The sequence below is a fragment of the Dermacentor andersoni genome, chromosome 5 (genome assembly GCF_023375885.2).
Source record: "Dermacentor andersoni chromosome 5, qqDerAnde1_hic_scaffold, whole genome shotgun sequence".
NCBI classification, from domain to species: domain Eukaryota; kingdom Metazoa; phylum Arthropoda; class Arachnida; order Ixodida; family Ixodidae; genus Dermacentor; species Dermacentor andersoni.
Window position 1 is genome coordinate 175,411,337 of NC_092818.1, and position 18,449 is coordinate 175,429,785.

At 47.6% G+C, this 18,449-nt stretch overlaps 1 protein-coding gene across 1 annotated transcript in view; it reads right to left on the reverse strand.

The window, feature by feature from the left end:
* smog (G-protein coupled receptor 158 smog) overlaps positions 1 to 18,449 on the reverse strand; it is a 269,733-nt gene that overhangs the window by 59,289 nt on the left and 191,995 nt on the right. The window contains exons 4-5 of the mRNA XM_050179266.3: positions 15,103 to 15,453; positions 8,526 to 8,594 (exon numbers count right to left, since the gene is read on the reverse strand). Coding sequence (XP_050035223.1) covers positions 8,526 to 8,594; positions 15,103 to 15,453 — 420 coding nt within the window. The remainder of the gene's footprint in view (positions 1 to 8,525; positions 8,595 to 15,102; positions 15,454 to 18,449) is intronic.

Consider the following 18,449-nt stretch of genomic DNA (forward strand, 5'->3'; position numbering starts at 1 on the left):
AGGGCTCCGTATAGCAGGAAATCCGGCATCGGATGTCCTTTCGGTAAAACAAATGTCGACCCAAATTGTGAATCACGCATACCCAACCACTCTTCTACCACCAAAGTTGCTCACACCTCGTCTTTTATTCTTTACAAAGTTATTCCTCGGAATTTTGAGAATGGCGGCCCACAATCAAATGTAGTGAAAAAAAAATTAGCAGATCCGCCGGAAAGGCGAAGCACCGATTGCGATAGCGAATTAGCAGGTAGCTGTACGAAGTAAGGATGGTAGTTTTATCGGTCGTACAAACTTCTCAACTTTCGCTTACTAACTAAATTAACAATGATTGAATGTGTAAGCGTGACTCAACGAGGAGGTAGAAAGAAACAGACACGCAGAGACAGAGCTGTCTTTGTGTGTCTGCTTCTTTCTACGTCCTTGTTCAGTCGCGCTTTCACATTCTATCATGGATTTAAACCAACTAGCCCGCCGAACGTGTTCTAACTAAATTAACCAGCGCGGTGTCACGCGCGCACAGGTAAACATGAATACATCTCGCTCGATGAGCGCCGAAACGGTCTGTGAAAATGCTGGAGTTAGGAATCGCGGTAGAAGCCGCGAGCCAATTGACCTCCGTGCATCTGTCGTTTCAACGCGAACGAAACGTCGATAGCGCAGCGAGTATGAAGCTACCGGCACTACGCGCACTCTGCAAACATTGCAGATCGCTTTGAAGATGCCCGCATGGGCGCACACTTTGGCCACGTCGCAGATTGCTTTCAAGACGCACGAGCGCCGGCAACGCGTCTCTACGGCGTCCGCCAAAGATGTCTACAACGGCGTCCGCGATTCGTGTGGCCTACGTCGTAGTTGATGTCGCGGTTGCTTCCACTCTGTACGGAGAATCTCGAGGCACCCTAGCAGCCGCCGGAGAAGAATGCCCTTCCTCCCTCGCCTCCTCCCTCCTCCTCGCGCGCCACAGGAGAGGGCACGCATCCGGACCGCGTTTCTCGCTCGCGCACGCGAGCTCGAAACGTGTTCCCCGGCCCACGCTCACACGCTTTCACTCATGCGGAACCTCACGGCGACGGCGACGCCGACGGCAGAACTGCGTCTGGAGTGTCCATATAATTGCTATCGCAATTGAAAAACAAGCACCCACAGTGAATATCGTTTATGTTAGGTCTTCCCAGACTGAAATAATAAAAAGTGCCAAACAATAACAGGAGATCGACCCACGCAAGAGGCCCCGTTTCTACCAGAAAGCTTGCCTTCGTGCATAGCGTTCGCCGCCAGCGTTTCCCGGTAAACGTTACGTTACATAAGCTGAAGTTGCCGGGAAACATGAAAAGCAGTCAGGGGTATTTGAATGCTGTATCGTTCCACTCTTAAAGGCGAAGCTTAAGCGTCCTCCAAATTTTTGAAGGCATGGCCAACACAAGCAACGATTCGCTATCGGGATGACTCCCAAATGGTGGCACAAGGCGGGAATTACAGGGAGGAAATGTTCTGTTCCTTAAGAGGAAGCTTTAGCTCGGGCCCAACTCCGACTCGGCCTATTCAAATACATGTAAAACGCAAAAACGTTTTTCTGAGATAACCCCTCGACCGATTTTAATGAAATTCGTTGCATTTGAGAGAGAAAGTTAAATTCTAGTGACTGTCCTAAGTGGAATTTCGATTTAGATCCTGAATATTGTTGAACAGACTTTCAAAAATTCGAAAGTTTGAAAATATAGAAGCAAGAAGTTTACAAATTCATAGCTCTGCATCAAGAACAGATATCGCTGTTCTGTAAACGGCAGCCATTAGATCATTCAAAGCGGACAACTTAGATGTCATTTTACACCTTACGTGAATTTGTTAGGTTGCTTACAAGGGTTCTTCAAAGTCTGTATTTCCATATTACTAAAATTTTTTATTCATGTGTAACATATGAAGTTTGTCCGCTGTAGATGTACTATTAGATGCAATTCACAGAATTGCATTATCATTTTTTGTTGTTGAGTTACAGAGTTGTAAACTTCATAGTTTCGTTTTTTTTAAATGTTTCGATTTTTGCCAATTTTAAATAAAAAAATTAACGACCTAACTCAGAAATTCGAAACCAACAGTCACTAGATCTTAAAGTTTTCTTTTAAATGCAACAAACCTCGTCAAATTTGGTGCAGTGGTTGCCGAGAAAAATGAATTCTCCTTTTGCATGCATTTAGATAGGAGCACCCGAGCTAAAGCTTCCTCTTAACAAAACATAGAATTGGCATGTCGCCAGAAGCCATACCTAGACTATGCCGTGAGGCATTAGAGTGATCTCGGGCGATGCCAACGGAACACCATGCATGCGTTTTTGTTTGCACTAAATAATCTTGGTTACTTCTCTGTATAAGGCTGATCGTGAACCGCAGAACCAGCGTTATCCGTCACGCACAATACATAAGTGACGTTGGAACGGAGGACATACCGGGTGCAGGAATAGGGGGGCGAACGATTGTGCACCCTCTGATTATCGATCGTTTTTATCGGAATTTCTCCAACATCCTGTTAAGGAGCTCCTGTGTGCGCTGTCAGCCCTTGTCCCAAATGAGACGCGCGCGCGGCACTCGTGGTGAGTTTTATGTGTGTGTTTGCGATTCGTTGTTGATGTCTCAGCGTAGTAGAATAAATGCGTGCGCTTGTTCACACAGCCTCTTGTGCATCGAACGGTTGAAGTAAGGGTGCTAGCGACGTAAGAATAAATCAAACAAAGCTCAGGCAAAAGGCGTCTGTGCGGACTTGCGGAACTTTATTGCGGGAAGAAAATGGCATGTGACACGGACTGCTCGGAGCCTCGTCACGTTGAAACAGCGGGGGAAAGAATCGTTTTGGTGGACTGACGGAGTACGCTAAGTGGCGTCATACGGGCACGACATTGTTTTCTGAGGGGCATTGGTCTTCGTGAGCGCCTTCGGCTATATTCGGTGCGGTTTCTCGTGCGTCCCGACTATACCAGGTCTTGTAATTTTATCCGCGTTTCAACCAGCAGAGCATATTTACCTTGGAGACCGCCATTCTACAAGCAGATATTCCATCGCTCTAATTTGGCCCTAATTGTAGCCGGCTTTGCAGCAGGGTGGTTTGGCAAAAAGATGTCGCGGGATGGCTAATTCTGAAATCGCTCCAACCTCGCCGCTCAGCTACGGGCCGTCCAGAGGGGTCGGGCACGGCCTGCCCGTCCCGACGAGGGAGCGGCCCGCAGCGGCTCCTCCCTCGTAAGGGGGTTTCGGAGTCGCCCCTGAGGGCCTGAATAATGTTCACTGCCTGCCCGTCTACGTGCTAGGTGGCTACGCGTTATTGTACTTTACCAAGTCGTCACCATAAATGACCCGATGTACAACTAATAGTGCGAACATGCATGGTCGGCGCTTCTTGTTCGTTCCAAGAATCACCTAAAGCCGAATTCACAAAGCTTTTCTTTCGGATTTCTTTTTTTTTTTTACGTTGGCCAGTCGCCTTCGCTAATGATATGTAAAGAATCGTGATCTTCTGACATTTTCTCTTGCACTCAATTCTTGCGTAAGACGCTTTTGTGAATACGGGCCCAGTTACGCGGCTAGTTAAACGAAAGCCCAGTGCCAAAAAAAAAAAAAAAAGAAGAGAAAACTACGGATGCCACGCGCTGTGCGAATCAGTATACGCGAAAATTTCACTGGTGCTTTGTGAAGAACGTTGTGTCTGCTTAGCGACTATTTGTAAGCAGAGACTGCGTGACTCAGTTGGACGCATTTTCAGTGCACGCGCCTGTCAACATACACACGTGGCGCTTGATCATGCACATGTTACGCACGACGACGAACGAAGGATGTCAACGGCGTTACAATGAAAGCATGATGACTCAGTGACAACAGTGGCATGACAACGACGGATGGACCACGATGATGTTACTACGACGAAATGGCGAGCACGGGATGGAGTGACGGCGATGAGTCTGAGAAATGAGATTCCGGGCACGGCTCCGACCTGAGCCCTCCTCATACCCACGGACTGGAATGGAAAGACAGATTTGAATTTCCGGGAAGTCGGTCAACTTCGGCGCTCAAAAGAGTTCTAAGGTGAAAATTATTCCAGAGCCCCGTGATAATTCGTTCACTGAAGCATAGGCGTTGCTTTCGGAGGTGAAATCTAATGAATAATAATGGATCGATGAACCAAAAATCTTACAGCAACACAATAAAAAGCTTCTTCAGTTAATCACAGAAGCAGATACATTTCTTTGTCTCTAGCAACTGAAAAAAAAAAATAAGGATCTGTGTGATATGGAAGACGGAGCCCACTACTGACACTTTCTTTGTCATGAAGCTGTGCATTGCATTCGGCGTACCGGAAGTGGCTGTCGGCTTGCCGACGGAATTCAAAGCGCGGCAGGCGGCTGTGGCCGGGGCCTATAATTAGACGCGAAGCCTGGCGCGCTGGAACGTGGCCGTGCGGTCGGGCTTCGCCGCACTGCTCGCTGGCTGCATCGCGGGGAAGGAAACCCTACGGAGAACGAGGAGGAGAAGGAGGAAAAGCAGGAGCGGAGGCGTGTCGGAAGCCGTCGGTCTCCCCGCCTGTACCGCACTGTAGGCTGGCACGACATGCGTGCGCGAGTTGGTGTAGTCACGTGATCCGCGTTCGCAGAAAAAATGCCGCAAGGGAACGGCTGCAGCAGGTGAGTGGCGTGCGTAGGGGATTCCGCGGTACGAATTGAACAGGCCGACACAGGTCGATTTCGTTGATGCAAATATGGAAGTGACGGGTTGAGCGAGCTCGCCAGATGGTCACGTCTCATCGGCGTTGAGGCAGCGAATTCCGTAGGCGTAAGGTAAACTAGCGTAACAATGCGCAAAGGAATCTGACGGGCTACGAAGAAGGCGGAGAAAGAGCGAGGCTAGCTGAAGGTGGAAGGAAGAAGCGAGTCCAGCGTAGTCATAAATAGTCGCTTGTCCGTTTTTACAGCGAAGCTGTATATGGCTAGCTGGCTCGTCCGTATGTCTGTCGCCTGTACGCCGAAAACTCCTACGGCACAACTCCATGCACATGCGTGAAAAAAAAAATTGAGAAAGGCGCGCGATTAGCTGCGCCAGTATCAAGCCGCGTAATATTGTAGCGTGAGAAAAAGCCACGGAAGTCCACTGGCAGCGAACGACATCTTTACGGTAGCAGGTGGTTTTGCTGCTGCTGCATGAAAACATGGCTCATATCCATGAGGAGGATTTATGTTCGACAGCTGAAAAGTAACGCCGTACACGTCACCACGTCGTATTTTCCCACCATCGCTTCGAAAACGGACGTATGTCACGATGATTGCGAGTTTGTGTGAAACATGCGAAGAAAGTAATATTTCGGGTCTACATCGGGCGACCGCACCTATACAGGATATGCCACACAAGCAGCTCGAGCTTCCATCCCCAGCCTGCCGTGCTGGCTGATTACTTTTGCGATGTGCTGATGACCTAAATCTCGCAGGTTAACTTCTTGGATGGGCTAACGGCCGCACTTCTATGGCGGCGGAAGCTTGTCTGTCGTTGGCCGAAAATTCGACTGTGGTGCAGCCATTTTTCGGATGGTTATCATCTGTATAATGCCAGCGCCACACGCTAGCACGTCTCGTGTATCGAACGAATTCGGGAAATGATTCATTTCGCGAAGGCCAGCCTCACTTCTGACGACCACGACAGAAGAAAAAAAAGAATTAAAAAGGAAGACCACCGGACACGAAGTGAAGAGACCCGACGCTTTGTCGATGTATGTTAAGTGAGGATTTGACATATCATATTGTGTGTCGGCCCTATCAGTGCCGTCTCCACGCATGATTTCCGCTAAGGTGGAACTATTGCACCAGCGCTGGTGATCTCTGCGAGTTTTTTTCTTTGCAATGAGTAGTGCGCAATGCAAGTTGCACCTACCGTCTACCTTGACGGCACACCCATTCCTCTTGTCTCTACCCTCCGCATCCTCGGACTCTTTCTTCAGTCCAATGGCAAGCACACCACCCTCATCACTCGACTCACAAACACTGTACACCAAACTGTCCGTCTCATACGCCGCATTGCAAACCGCCACCACGGCATGCGCGAACACGACCTCCGCCGCCTGTTCCAGGCCTTTGTTCTCAGCCGCTTCATTTATTCTCTTCCGTATCTCTACCTTTCTCGTACCGAGGAAGACAAAGTCAACAGCCTCATTCGCCACGCATATAAGTCAGCCCTGTCCCTTCCCACATCTACGTCGACGGCTCGGTTACTGTCGATGGGCGTCCACAACTCCCTGACGGAACTACGCGGTTGGACGGGTGGAACACCCGGCCATCGGAATCTTGCGTTCCGATACCGTTCCCTCTCGCCCCATCCAAATCATCTGGGTGCCCGCTCACGCGGCCCATCCTGGTAACGAGGCGGCCAATTCCATCGCTCGAGATTCCACTGACCGAGCAAGCCCGTCCCCGCCGGGAATGGATACGCGCGACGCGCTCCTCACGTACCGCGATATCACGCAGCACTATCGCCTCTCTCGTCTCACCTTCCCCCCTCCGCACCAATCCCTTTCCCAGCCCCACCAACACCTATGGCGCCACCTTCAGGCCCATACCTATCTTACTCCCGCACGTCTTGCCCTCTTCTACCCCGGGACGCACTCGCCGGCTTGCCGCTTATGTGACGGCTCCCGCGCCGATTACGTTCACGTCCTATTCTCCTGTCCGGCACACTTGCCCCCTGCCTCTTGGCGCCTAAGCAATCCGCAGCAGTGGGAGGCTGCTTTGTCCAGCACCGAGCCGGATATCCAACTCCGGCTGGTGAACTGGGCGGAGGACGTCGCGACTAGGCATGGCCTGGACGCCACAACCGGCAGCCTGAAGGCCGCCCACAACGCTGCTTTTTAATTTTTTAATTTGTTTTTACTTTTGGCCTTCTCATCAATAAATGTTTTTCACCACCATCACCACCAGTTGCACCTATCGAATCACTTTACGAAGACAGACTCAGTGAGTGTTGACCCAAAACCCTACAACTGGAAGCCAGTTCGTGGCTCTACCAGTCGTACTCAGTTTCTCGACATATGTCGATGTTATTATATGTTGCATTCGTGTTTGTATGCGCGCGCGTCGTTCAGCACGAAGTATGAAAAAAAAAAGAACAATCCGAGGGGCGTATAACAAGGACAGCTTATGGCCGTATCAATTCACAATGTGTTGACGCTAGTGCACGATAAAGGCAACGTTGACTACCTTTTGATTGAAGTAAGAAATAATGCAGCAGAAAAGAGCATCACCATATGGCACTGTCTTCTTGCCTCTAGTTGGCAGAAAATAGAGCTTCATCACATTGCACTGTCTTCTTGCATCTAGTTAGTTAGGTCAGATTTTCCTGACGCAAAGACAAACTACATGTAAAGAGAGAATTCTCCTACTATTTCGCAAAATGGCTGCGCGTACGGCTCTCAGAAACCAACAGCAAGAGAGACAGACAAAAGAAATAAATAAAATGCCAGAAGTTGCAAGATTCATAACCAAAATTCGGCACGCGCCGCGTTATGTCGTCGCCGCCACCATTGTCAAATTCCTCGTCTCCTTTACGCTGCCACGAACTGGAGGTTATTACACGACCGAGCTGCCTTTATTTGCGTTCCGGTGTCTTTGTGGCGCAGAAGCTTGGTGAAGGGTATATTAATCAAGTTGGGCATGAAATATGAACTGCGGAGTGTTCAGGACCTAGTACGCTAGTACATAATGTTGCTGTATGTCAAGTTCATAAGTAAGTCTAACGTGTCAGAAGTGTTCGCGCGTCGGGCTTACGCAGCGGTCTCCAACTTTCTTCATGAACGTCTGTTATATAAGACGTCGCCAATACATTTTTATAGAAGCCCGATAAAAAAAGTGTGATGAAACGAAGCCAGCCTTTAGAAGGTCGGCATTAGGTGCCGCTTTGTTGGCTTGTCGCGTTGCGAACAATATAACATTTCTAGAAATGCCAACGAAGCAGTTGTCGATATGTTTTTGTTCTGCGCCGCCAAGAAAATTGCATTTCACCTATGTTTTTGAGGTTAGTTTCGCATAAACAAAGTACGCTATGCAGACGTAATAGTGACTGTTTTTCTTTTACCTATATCTATATGCGGCGTCTGACAGAGTAGTGGATGCCAAAATAACACTGTCGAAACTGGGGGCAAAGCTAAGAAAACTTTTGGTACTAGAAATAGCGGAAAATGTACAGCAAGCGCCTTTCGTGAGGATAAGCAACATTACACAACTAAGCTTGATTTCTAGAAAAAAAGATAATTAAAATGGTGTGGGACAGATCAAGTTAACGTAGATCAGAGCAACTGCAGATTACATCAATTTGTCGCATTGATCTGTGATAATACATAACGAGACGTACTTACTTTAGAAAACGTTGATGAAGAGGATAAGAAAGCTAACGGGAAATAATTTTGTAAGAAAATTAGAGCTGCTAATTTGTTTTATTATTGCTCTCTCAACAATACGTAGTGGTTTCATGCAGAATAGTCAGTGGTTAATAGTTGCTACTCACTGTTTGGTAGATAATAAGTGCTCCCAACAAAATGACCTCTAGAAGAATCCACATGGCCGATGCAAACATCTGAAACGAGACAAAATCACAGACTCATATTACAGTACATAAGCACGTAATATCAACCCGTTCCGAGTACTTTGTAGGTATCCGCGCACAGAGACACCTAGTTCTTGTTTTATGTTTGTGACATTGTATGTGCACAGAGGTACATTGCATGTACTTCTATTATTATTATTATTATTATTATTATTATTATTATTATTATTATTATTATTATTATTATTAGTAGTAGTAGTAGTAGTAGTAGTGTTAATATTATACAGAACGTGCACTTTTTATTCGTGTTGATGTATATGTGTCTGTGTAAGTACATTAGACCATTTCTCACGTGCGCCAGTACTAAGACCACCAAGTTACAGCTTGATTTTTTATTTATTTATTTATTGGAGATACCTTACAGGCCCCTTGACAGGGCATTGAGTAAGGGGGGTAATAAAAAGTACAAAGTAACTTGTCAGTGTACAAACGTACAGCTCAAATTTGCAATTTAACACAAAGGAGAGGAATAGATGATAATGTGGTATGACGGCAAATATAAGGTTGGGCGGGAAAAAGGATGACACGAAGAAAAAATAAATATTGGCTGGCATTATACATATGGCAAAACTGCACACAGGAACTATAAAGTATACCGATTACAATGACAACAGTAACAAGAAAAGAAACTACAACCAAAGATAGACTGACAAATATGCGGAATCTAGGCGCATGAACAGTTGGCAGGGTTTAAAAGACGCACGATGGTAGGGCATGATAGAAACGCAGGAACTAATGGCGTGCACAGTAAAAACATTTATCAATATAAGAAATGCAGTCGGGCACAAAGTGGTATACTGAAAAGAAAAAAGGAACAAGCACGTGCAGTGGTACAAAAAATGACGGATGTCTGGTCTTAAAGCTGTCGAAATAACAAATAAATAAATAAATACATGGGTGGTATACAGAACATGGCACCGGAAGTAAAACAAAATTGGAAAAACTAGTGGCTAGTTTTTATTGCGAAAAGAAAGAGTGCAGGAGTTGACGGAAATTACCGTGGTCTGGTTCGGATGCGATGTTGTCTGGAAGACCATTCCACAAACGTATGGCGCGAGGAAGAGCAGATGAGTTGAAGGTGTGAGTTGACCCATATAATCGCGTGAAACTTAAGTGATTATGCAACCGACGTGATGTGATGGAAGGAGCATCAAGGTGAAGTGGGAATGGTCTGTTGCTGTATGCGTATTTGTGAAAAAGGCATAAAAGGGCAATGTCGCGACGAGCACTAAGGGGTTCAAGTGAAAGATTGAGCTTAATTTGCGTTATGCTGTTATGGTTGTCATAATTGCATGAAATGAAACGGGCGGCCCTATTCTGAACCGCTTCAAGCATGTTAATTAAATAATTTTGGTAGGGGGACCAGATAGATGCGGCGAATTCAAACTGTGGGCGAACGAGGGTCTGATAAGCTAGATGACGAACGTGAGTGGGACAGTTATGTAAATTTCGACGTAAATATCCTAAAGATTTTGAAGCTTTTGCGCATATGGTGGTAATATGGCGAGACCAGGAGAGGTTGGGTGTGAAATGAATACCAAGGTACTTATAAGATGATGCCTGCGACAGTTGGTAATTGTTAATGGTGTAGCAGTAGTTGGAAAGGTTTTGCTTGCGTATGACGGAGATTATTTTGCATTTTTCTGCGTTCAGCGACATAAGCCATTTTTTACACCAGTTGTTAATGCGGTAAAGGTCGTTTTGCAGCGTTAAGTGGTCATCGGCATAGGTTATTGGACGATATATGATGCAATCGTCAGCGAAGATTCGCATGCAGGAAGAAGTGTTTTCTGGCAAGTCGTTTATGTAGATTAAAAACAATAGGGGGCCGAGGACGCACCCCTTTGGTACGCCCGAAGTTACGTGAGAAAGGGAGGATTGGAAATTGTTAATAACCGTGAACTGCTGGCGGAGTGAAAAGAAGTTACGGAGCCAAGATAAGGTTAGCGAGTCTAATCGAAGGGCAGATAATTTAGAAATCAGACGGCAATTCTCCTCGATTTGGGCGAGTTTGTTCATCTTGAGTAAAACTTTAAGCAGCGCGAAGAAAACGAAGACAACAATTGAAAACATACACAAGAGCGTTCGTTCTGTTGTGTGTGTTTTCGATTGTTGTGTTGTTCTTCGTCGCGCTGCTTCAAGTTTTAACAACGAAGTTGTTCCTGAGCATGTTAATAAAATTTAACTGATTGATTGATTGATTGGTTATTATATGTTTAAGAGCACTTGCACATTAGTTTCATACCATGATGCGGTTTCACACCTTGGTATAAACTCCCTATGAGAGTATGCAACCTTTCTGCAGCTGCCGGATACGTGCAATTATAACAAATGGGCTTGAGACGTTTGTTATGTACTATCTACTGTTTGTGCGCTTATTTACAATCATTGTAGATAGGACAAAATAGCCTCATATGAAGTATCATTGCTGCCATTCGCTTATTTCTTGTTCATGTTATCTTCAAATACCGCCTTGTTTCATAATTATATCAGCATAGACAAACGGGAAGAAGCGATTCATCTCTTTGAGCTTTCCGTTTTTGGACCTCCTCTATCGCTCTCCTTTACTTGACGACTTAACGTGTCCTCCTAGCGCCGCTCCTTTCTTATGTTGAGGCGCAGCGATGAACTTAGAGTATTGCTTTCGGAGCTGCATTTTATATTTTGGCGTACTTGAAAGTGATCTCATGGTACTCCGTACGTAAAGCAGCTAGGCCACTTTCTCACATTCAGGTTACAAAAACGGCATTCCAGCGTTCTGCACTGTTCCCCTCGAAGTGTTCTGTAGTTCACGGAACACTTTCTCGAGCAGTGGGTTAACCATGATGAGTGCTGTGGTTACATCGTCCTCATGTAAAAACTCGGGCTCGTGTTCACACAGCTTATTGTACATGACTGCCGTTTGCAGTTGGCCAGCGCCATGGCAACCGTCTCAATATCATGTCAATAGCTATCATGCGCGGCTGGCTGATTAAACTCGGCTAATGGAGTGATTATCTGATGTAACAGTAGTTGTGAGAATATCTATGTACTGTACTCTCAACAGGCACGTACCCAGGATTTTCTTCTCGGGGACGTGGGGGGGAGGGTAACTTTTGTCTTCCAATGACGGGGGGGGGGGGATGTACTTCACCTAGTACAAACGTTAATTATTCCCACCGTTGGCTATAAAGGCGCGTAAACCCCCAAAAAAGCAATGAAGTAAGGTGTATCTCACAAGCACGCCTGTGATATACACGTATCCTTTACTTGGCAGACCAGGAACCACATCAAATTGATTCGCACAGGAAAGAAACGCAGGAAGGACACAGACAAGAACAAGTAAACAAATGAAAGCGTAAAATGAAGATTTCTGATAGTGTTTTTCTAATTTGCTGTGGAAGGATTATCGTGAAAGATATATTTGCGGAGCAATCACAGTTCTTTTGTATCCCTCGTTTACTGCTCTACCAAGTTAGGCGCCAAAACCGACTCTTATTGTTATTTGGGAAGTTGCATAATGAAGCGTGGTCGCCAGGCCCGTACAACCGCGCAGAGCGCAGGACGCTGCGGTTCTAGACATACTGCGCCCCCGCGGAGGGTTTGAAAAAGATCCACATAAGCACACAGAGACAAATCGCTACGTCAGGCAGCTCGAATGATAACTGTAGAAGCGTCATTCAAAATACAGGTAACCCTTCTCCACTTCCGGCGGCATTTTCTCTACATCCTCTTTAAATAAAAGGATTTTCATGCATAAATATTTTCACAAACAACGATACATTTGTCAATTTTTGCTTTTTTTTTCCTGTTTGGCTGTTGCCTCGGCTCTCTCCCTTAGTAGATCGCTTAATTATTCAACTTCTTGCGACTGTTATCTCCCGTTGCCAATTTTGCACGAAAAGTGCTGTAAAATTAGGGAAATAAACCAGACGACGAGGTAATGGGTGACATTCATATTGCTTATGTATTCTACGGTTTGAGTGAAATTTTGAAATTTCTTGGAATGACCGTGAAACGCAGATCGTTGAAAAAAAATATCAGTGGGGCCTTTCCAGCGTGAGCATCTTGTGATTTCGAAACAAACATCGAAATAATGAGAAAGGCGAGAACATTCCGCCATTTTTTAGCTGGGAGAATAGCAATATGTTTCACGCCCTCAGTTCAGTGGCCTTTCCCTTGACACGATCAGCGATCGCTTCCACTAATGGGACATAATAATACTGTAACAGCAGCACAGTGTTGGCCGCCGAATAGCTGTCAAGTCTCAAGATTGATTTGGCGGCGCTTTAGGAATGTGGGTGAGGAGCAGTGGCGTGGGCGAGGAGGGAAGGGGGTGTGCCGCTTAATTTCGGTGGGGGGGGGGGGGGGCGGCTGGCCCTCGCCCTCATTGGGTACGTACCTGACTCTCAAGTTTTCTCTCTCCTCGCAACACTCCCATAGATGTGCATGCCAACTGTCCCGAAGTCTATCGCAAATTTTACGAATTTTGGCTTGTTTTACGATTTTACGAACGTTGCGTCAAGTTTTGTGAAAAATACATTCGGTTCGCGGAAATGTTTTGGAGATGTTAAATGATTGTGCGAGCAAGGTCGAAGAAAAAAATGCACACAAGAAAGAAATAGTGATGGTATCCATGGCACACTTTTGTGACTATGCAAGACACGAAACAATGAGCAAGTTTATTCAGACAACTTCCTGAAGCAGCTTAATCTGGAAAAGCAGATTCGCTGAAAAGGTCACTGTGATCTAGAAACATCCCATTGCTTCCAAGTCTTTGCTGTTTTGTACTTGCTGTTCCTTATGTGCGGCGCCTAAATGTGAATAATTGCAAATAAAGTTATGTTTTCCAGAATAGGTGTGGTGCTCAGGGAAAACAAAAATAAAAGTGCTTGCTCCTCCCGCCATAGCCACTGAGCCACTGTGAGGTGAAATAGACTACAGCCGGAGGCGTGTTGCTTCCAGTCTGTTTATCTAAGACCCACAGCAAAACATATACAGCTAACGCTGGCCAAGCCCTTAAAATAAAATATAGCATATGCGAAGACGCAACCAATGGCATTCAGTTAGCAGTGACGTACCCCAACAGGAAGCTTTTTTGTTCGTAATGGAGCTATCGATAATTAGATTAAATTAACGAACGTTCTAATTACTAAATTGAGGGCGCGAACTTTGATAGAAGAAGAATAACTGTGTTTTAAAATACCCGATTCACTTGTGTCCAGTGTGCTGTCTAGAGCAATTATGTTTTTTTTTCGCGTTGTAACGAGAACGCGCGAAATATGAAAATAGACGCATGATTACAACCGCAAATATTTTCACATTTCGCGCGTTTTCTTTATAACGCGGAGAAAACAATTACGCGAGACATAGCGCACTGAAAACAGCTGAATCGGGTGTATTAAAACGCGATTATGACCTTTATATCGAAATTTGCGCTCTCAATTGAGTAATGAAAGTGTTCGTTAATTAAGCTCTTTAAGTTATCGATAGTTCAATTAAAAAAACATTCTCCCGGTGCGGTACGTCACTGCTGACAGAATACCATTGGTAGCGCCCTCGTATAGTCTATATTTTATTATTAAGAGCTTAGCTAACCGTAGTTGCGACACCCTGCATAAAAGTGATCAAATCTGGCGGACATCGCATGAGTGCGGTCGAAATTGTCTTCATTTCCCTTTTTGCTCCTTTGTCGCTGTGGGGTGGGCTGTGTAGCAAGACGTATGTTCTTCCTCTCGGTTAACGTCCCTGCCTTTCTTTTTTCTTTCTATTTCTCTTTCTTTTCTCTCTCTCTCTTTCGCTCACGTTCACAAGGTCTGAGGCAAAACCTATTGTGTTACATGGTACAACGCGATATAGGACGACGTGATTTTGTAGATGTCGGAGTATCTGTGTACCGTCGTGGAGGAGCGCTTTCGACACGCGCCTGCCTCTGGCATTGAAGGACAAGGCGTCCGTGCCTGGAGAAGAGTGACAGGGCGTCCTGACGTCGCGATCGATCGCGCGCCTCCGTGACCATTAATGGACGCTTGTCGCGCCCGGATTGGCAGCGTGCTCAGAGCGAGAAAGCCACGGCGCGGCCGTCTACCGCACTGAGCACACCGACGTCTCGGTATGCGCTTTCTTCATTTTTTCTTCTCTGAGCTAGATGCGCAGAGCTGCGCAGGTCATATAACTAGAAAAGTATTCGCAAACCTAAGACGTCGGCATTCGGCCTCAAGCGAAAGTAATGGATTGCGTAAATCGCCCTCGACAAGTGCTTATCTTGCACCACTGTATCCGGTGACCTCCTTTTGAATGAGAAGAGTTCAATGCCCCTAACTACCACGAAGATTTTTACTTCTCTAATAGCCCACAGCTCGGCAGACGTATTCATAAGATATGCGGGAAGATGACGGAGTGCGCTAGTGCAGCGAATTCGGTTATTTTAGCATTTGCTAAATGCCGTTTTCTTCAACTACCAGAGAGGAATGGGTGTCGGACTATAGGAGACACGCACCTTGGACTTCCTGAGCCTGAAGACGACCGCCATGAGCACGACCGTGACGCTGGTGCAGAAGCCCTGCACGCCGAGGGCCAGAGTGCGCCAGGCCATGTTGTACTGCACGAAGCAGGCATCCTCCCGCTGCTCGGCCGTGTCGGCCCGCTGGCAGGCGCCGCCGCATCGCGACGGGCACGGCAGGCAGCGGAACTCGGCCGACGCGGCGGCTTCGAGCGCCTCGCCGCTGCCCGCCGCCGCCGCGTCGCCGTTGATGCCGCCGTCGTCCGGCGACGCGGGAGCGTAGAAACCTTCGCGGCAGCGGCACTGGTAGCCGCCCCGCCGGAAGCCCAGGCCCGCGGAAGGCTCACACTGCGAAAGGGTAAAACGGGAACGAGGGCGTGAGAAAGCGAGAGCTGTGCGCTGTCCGCTGCAAGATAGAGAAAGGAAATAGGTTAACCAGTTTGCGCCGGGTCTGCTACGATACACCAATAGAAGGGAAAGAAAAGGAAATATATCAGATGTGATGTGCGCTCACACACAGTAGCGTTCACTGCGCATTCAGCGATGCTGATCACTATATCCGAATAAGTTGCGTTAATAAGCAGGTTACCGGGAAACAAGACGGACGCTAGACGGAACGAGACACGAAATGAAATGTGCACACTGTTTTGTGTTTTGTTTGGTGCTGAATTCGTCTTTTTTTCCCACTAGCCTGTTCGGCGCGGCTTACTCGGACACGGTAGACCAGCTAGCTCCTGAGGAGACTTGCATAAAGAGAATCTTGCGGTGTGGTCCCTTGCGGAATCTTGCGGTGTGGCCTTCTCTCTTTACCTCCTACTTGCGGCGTGGTCTTGCGGCGCTGTTTTTGTCCTCTGTTGTCAAGTGTGACATGGGTAGGCTCCAGCAGTCGGCCGCCTGGTCCACCACGTTATTTTTTCTGATGTTTCTCCAGCGTTATTTTACTGATCTGGCATGCCAGCTTATAGCAGTGTGCAATTATGCAAGCAGCGTGTCTACGTGGACAGGTCCGGCCGTAAGGTATACATAAGTGCACCAAGTTCACTACGGCGTTCATTGCACCGAGATCACTTGTGAACGCGGCCGCTACGTTGCCGTGCTGCCCGTTCGCCCGTATTCTGCACAAATTGTAGATGGGCGGCAGCTTTCATTTATAAGTCCCTCATTGAGCTACTTAAGGAAATGTGTGCAGCGCATGCATGATTAGTTGTTCTTATTTCGCTCTCATAAGCTATAGCGCCGTCGTGATTAATTTTTTATTTGTTTATTTGTTTGAACACCTTCAGGGCCCATAGTGTTACGTTTCGCCTACAACGCGCGGTAATGCCGGCGCGGATGCAACGGACGCCGGGGCTTCGTTCAAAGCGGCGGACATTTTGGCCCGTGCGACGCCGCCGCAACGCTTCCCCGCCAAGCGTGTCCAGGCGTGTTTCAGTGCCACGTGTCTTCGTGTGTGCGTGTGTGTGTGTGTGCCCACGCTTGTCAAAGCGCGGCAGCCGGGGAGCGGAGCTCCCCAAGTGAGGGTTGGCGATGCGTCACTACACTCGGTTCAGCAGGTCTCTCGGCTCGACCGTGCGCGCCGTCGTGCGCTCATGCTCCGCCGTCCCGTGACCTTCATCCCGTGACCTTCATCCCGTGACCTTCCCTTTTGGACCGCGACGCCGAGAGTATAAGAGCAGCTGCCCCCGGACGCCAGGGGAGAGGCTCCGATTTGTACTGTTGAGTTACGTGCTCTCCCGTCTCTCCACTTCGGTCGACCTGACCGGCCGCTCTTTTGCTATGTTAGAATAAACAAGTTGTTCTGTTACCAGTCTTCTCTTGCTTTGCCGGGACCTTCGGATGCTTCCAGTGCCACAGGCCGCCAGGCCAACGCTACCCTTGGGGCTTGCGACCCATTGGCAATAACGGGCGTCAGCACCGAGACCCCAACAACTCGTGCCAGCGGTGCGATTACAACAACTGGTTGGCAGCGGAGAGATCGCGACAACGGAGGCCAGCAGCGAAGAGATGCGGTTGACTGTATGCTGAGCAGCACAACGACCATCCGGGAGCAGCGCAACGAGCCCTGTGTGATGACTGGTTGCCTGCAGCGGAACGACTGCGCTGAAGTCTTGGCTGCGAGGTTTGGTGAGTGCGGGACTTTCTTCTTCTGAGTTTTGCCAGGCTTTTGTTAGTGTTAGAAACAGAGCTGGTAATTGGGGTTGTCGTTGCTGCCGGGTTAGTTTGCGGCAAGACAATAGTAGGCAGTAGAGAAAGCAGCATTCAGAGCAGCCATGGATTTGAAGTCGTTGCGCAAACCGAAATTGCTGGAGCTTGCGAGAGAGTTGGGTCTGGATGTCTCAGACAAACTCAGAAAACCAGAACTGCTAAGGGCTATTCTTGAGTTAGAAGCTGAGGATGACGAGCTGTCGGAATGCCTTGAGACCATTGAGGAGAGGGAGGAGCAAAAAGAGAAACAGGAGCGCGAACTTAAAGAACAGAAAGAGAAAGATGAGCGCGAACGTAAAGAACAGAAAGAGAAAGATGAGCGTGAACTTAAAGAACAGAAAGAGAAAGATGAGCGTGAACGAAAAGAACAGAAAGAAAAAGAAGAGCGCGAACACGCTTTGGAAATGAAGCGTCTCGAGGTAGAGATGGAACGCGCTCGTAATGGAAGTCAGGCACACGGTGCAGGAGAACGAGTATTGTTCAAAATGACTTACCTGATGCGGCCGTTTAAGCTTGGAGAGGACATTGGTTTGTTCCTGGTTAACTTTGAGCGAACGTGCGAGAAGCAGGGGTTCTCTCGGGAAACGTGGCCACAGCGCTTGCTCACTTTGCTACCCGGCGAGGCGGCCGACGTAGTCGCTCGCTTGGAGAGAGAGGAGGCAGAGGATTTCGACAAAGTGAAATCGAGTCTGCTAAAAAAGTACCGGCTGTCAGCGGAGGCGTTCCGTCGGAAGTTTCGGGAAAATGAGAAAGGCAGAAGTGAGTCATATACAGAGTTTGCCTACAGGCTTATGTCAAACATGCAGGAGTGGCTCAAAGAAGAGAAAGCGTTTGGTCACCACGAGAAAGTTCTGCAGTGTTTCGGGCTAGAACAGTTTTATAGTCGGTTACCTGAGAACGTGCGGTACTGGGTCTTGGATAGGCCAGACGTTAGTACGGTGGCTAGAGCCGCTGAGTTAGCCGAGGAGTTTGTGACGCGTCGGGCTCGCGGAGCTAAGGACGGTCAAAAGGGTGAATTTGGCTCCAAGTTTGAGAGGCCAAAGTTCACGCCCATGAGAGCAAAGGGGGACACACGTAGTTCGGATGCAAGTGAAAGCAGTCCGACCGAACGTAAGGAGACGGCGGCAACCGAAGCCGAA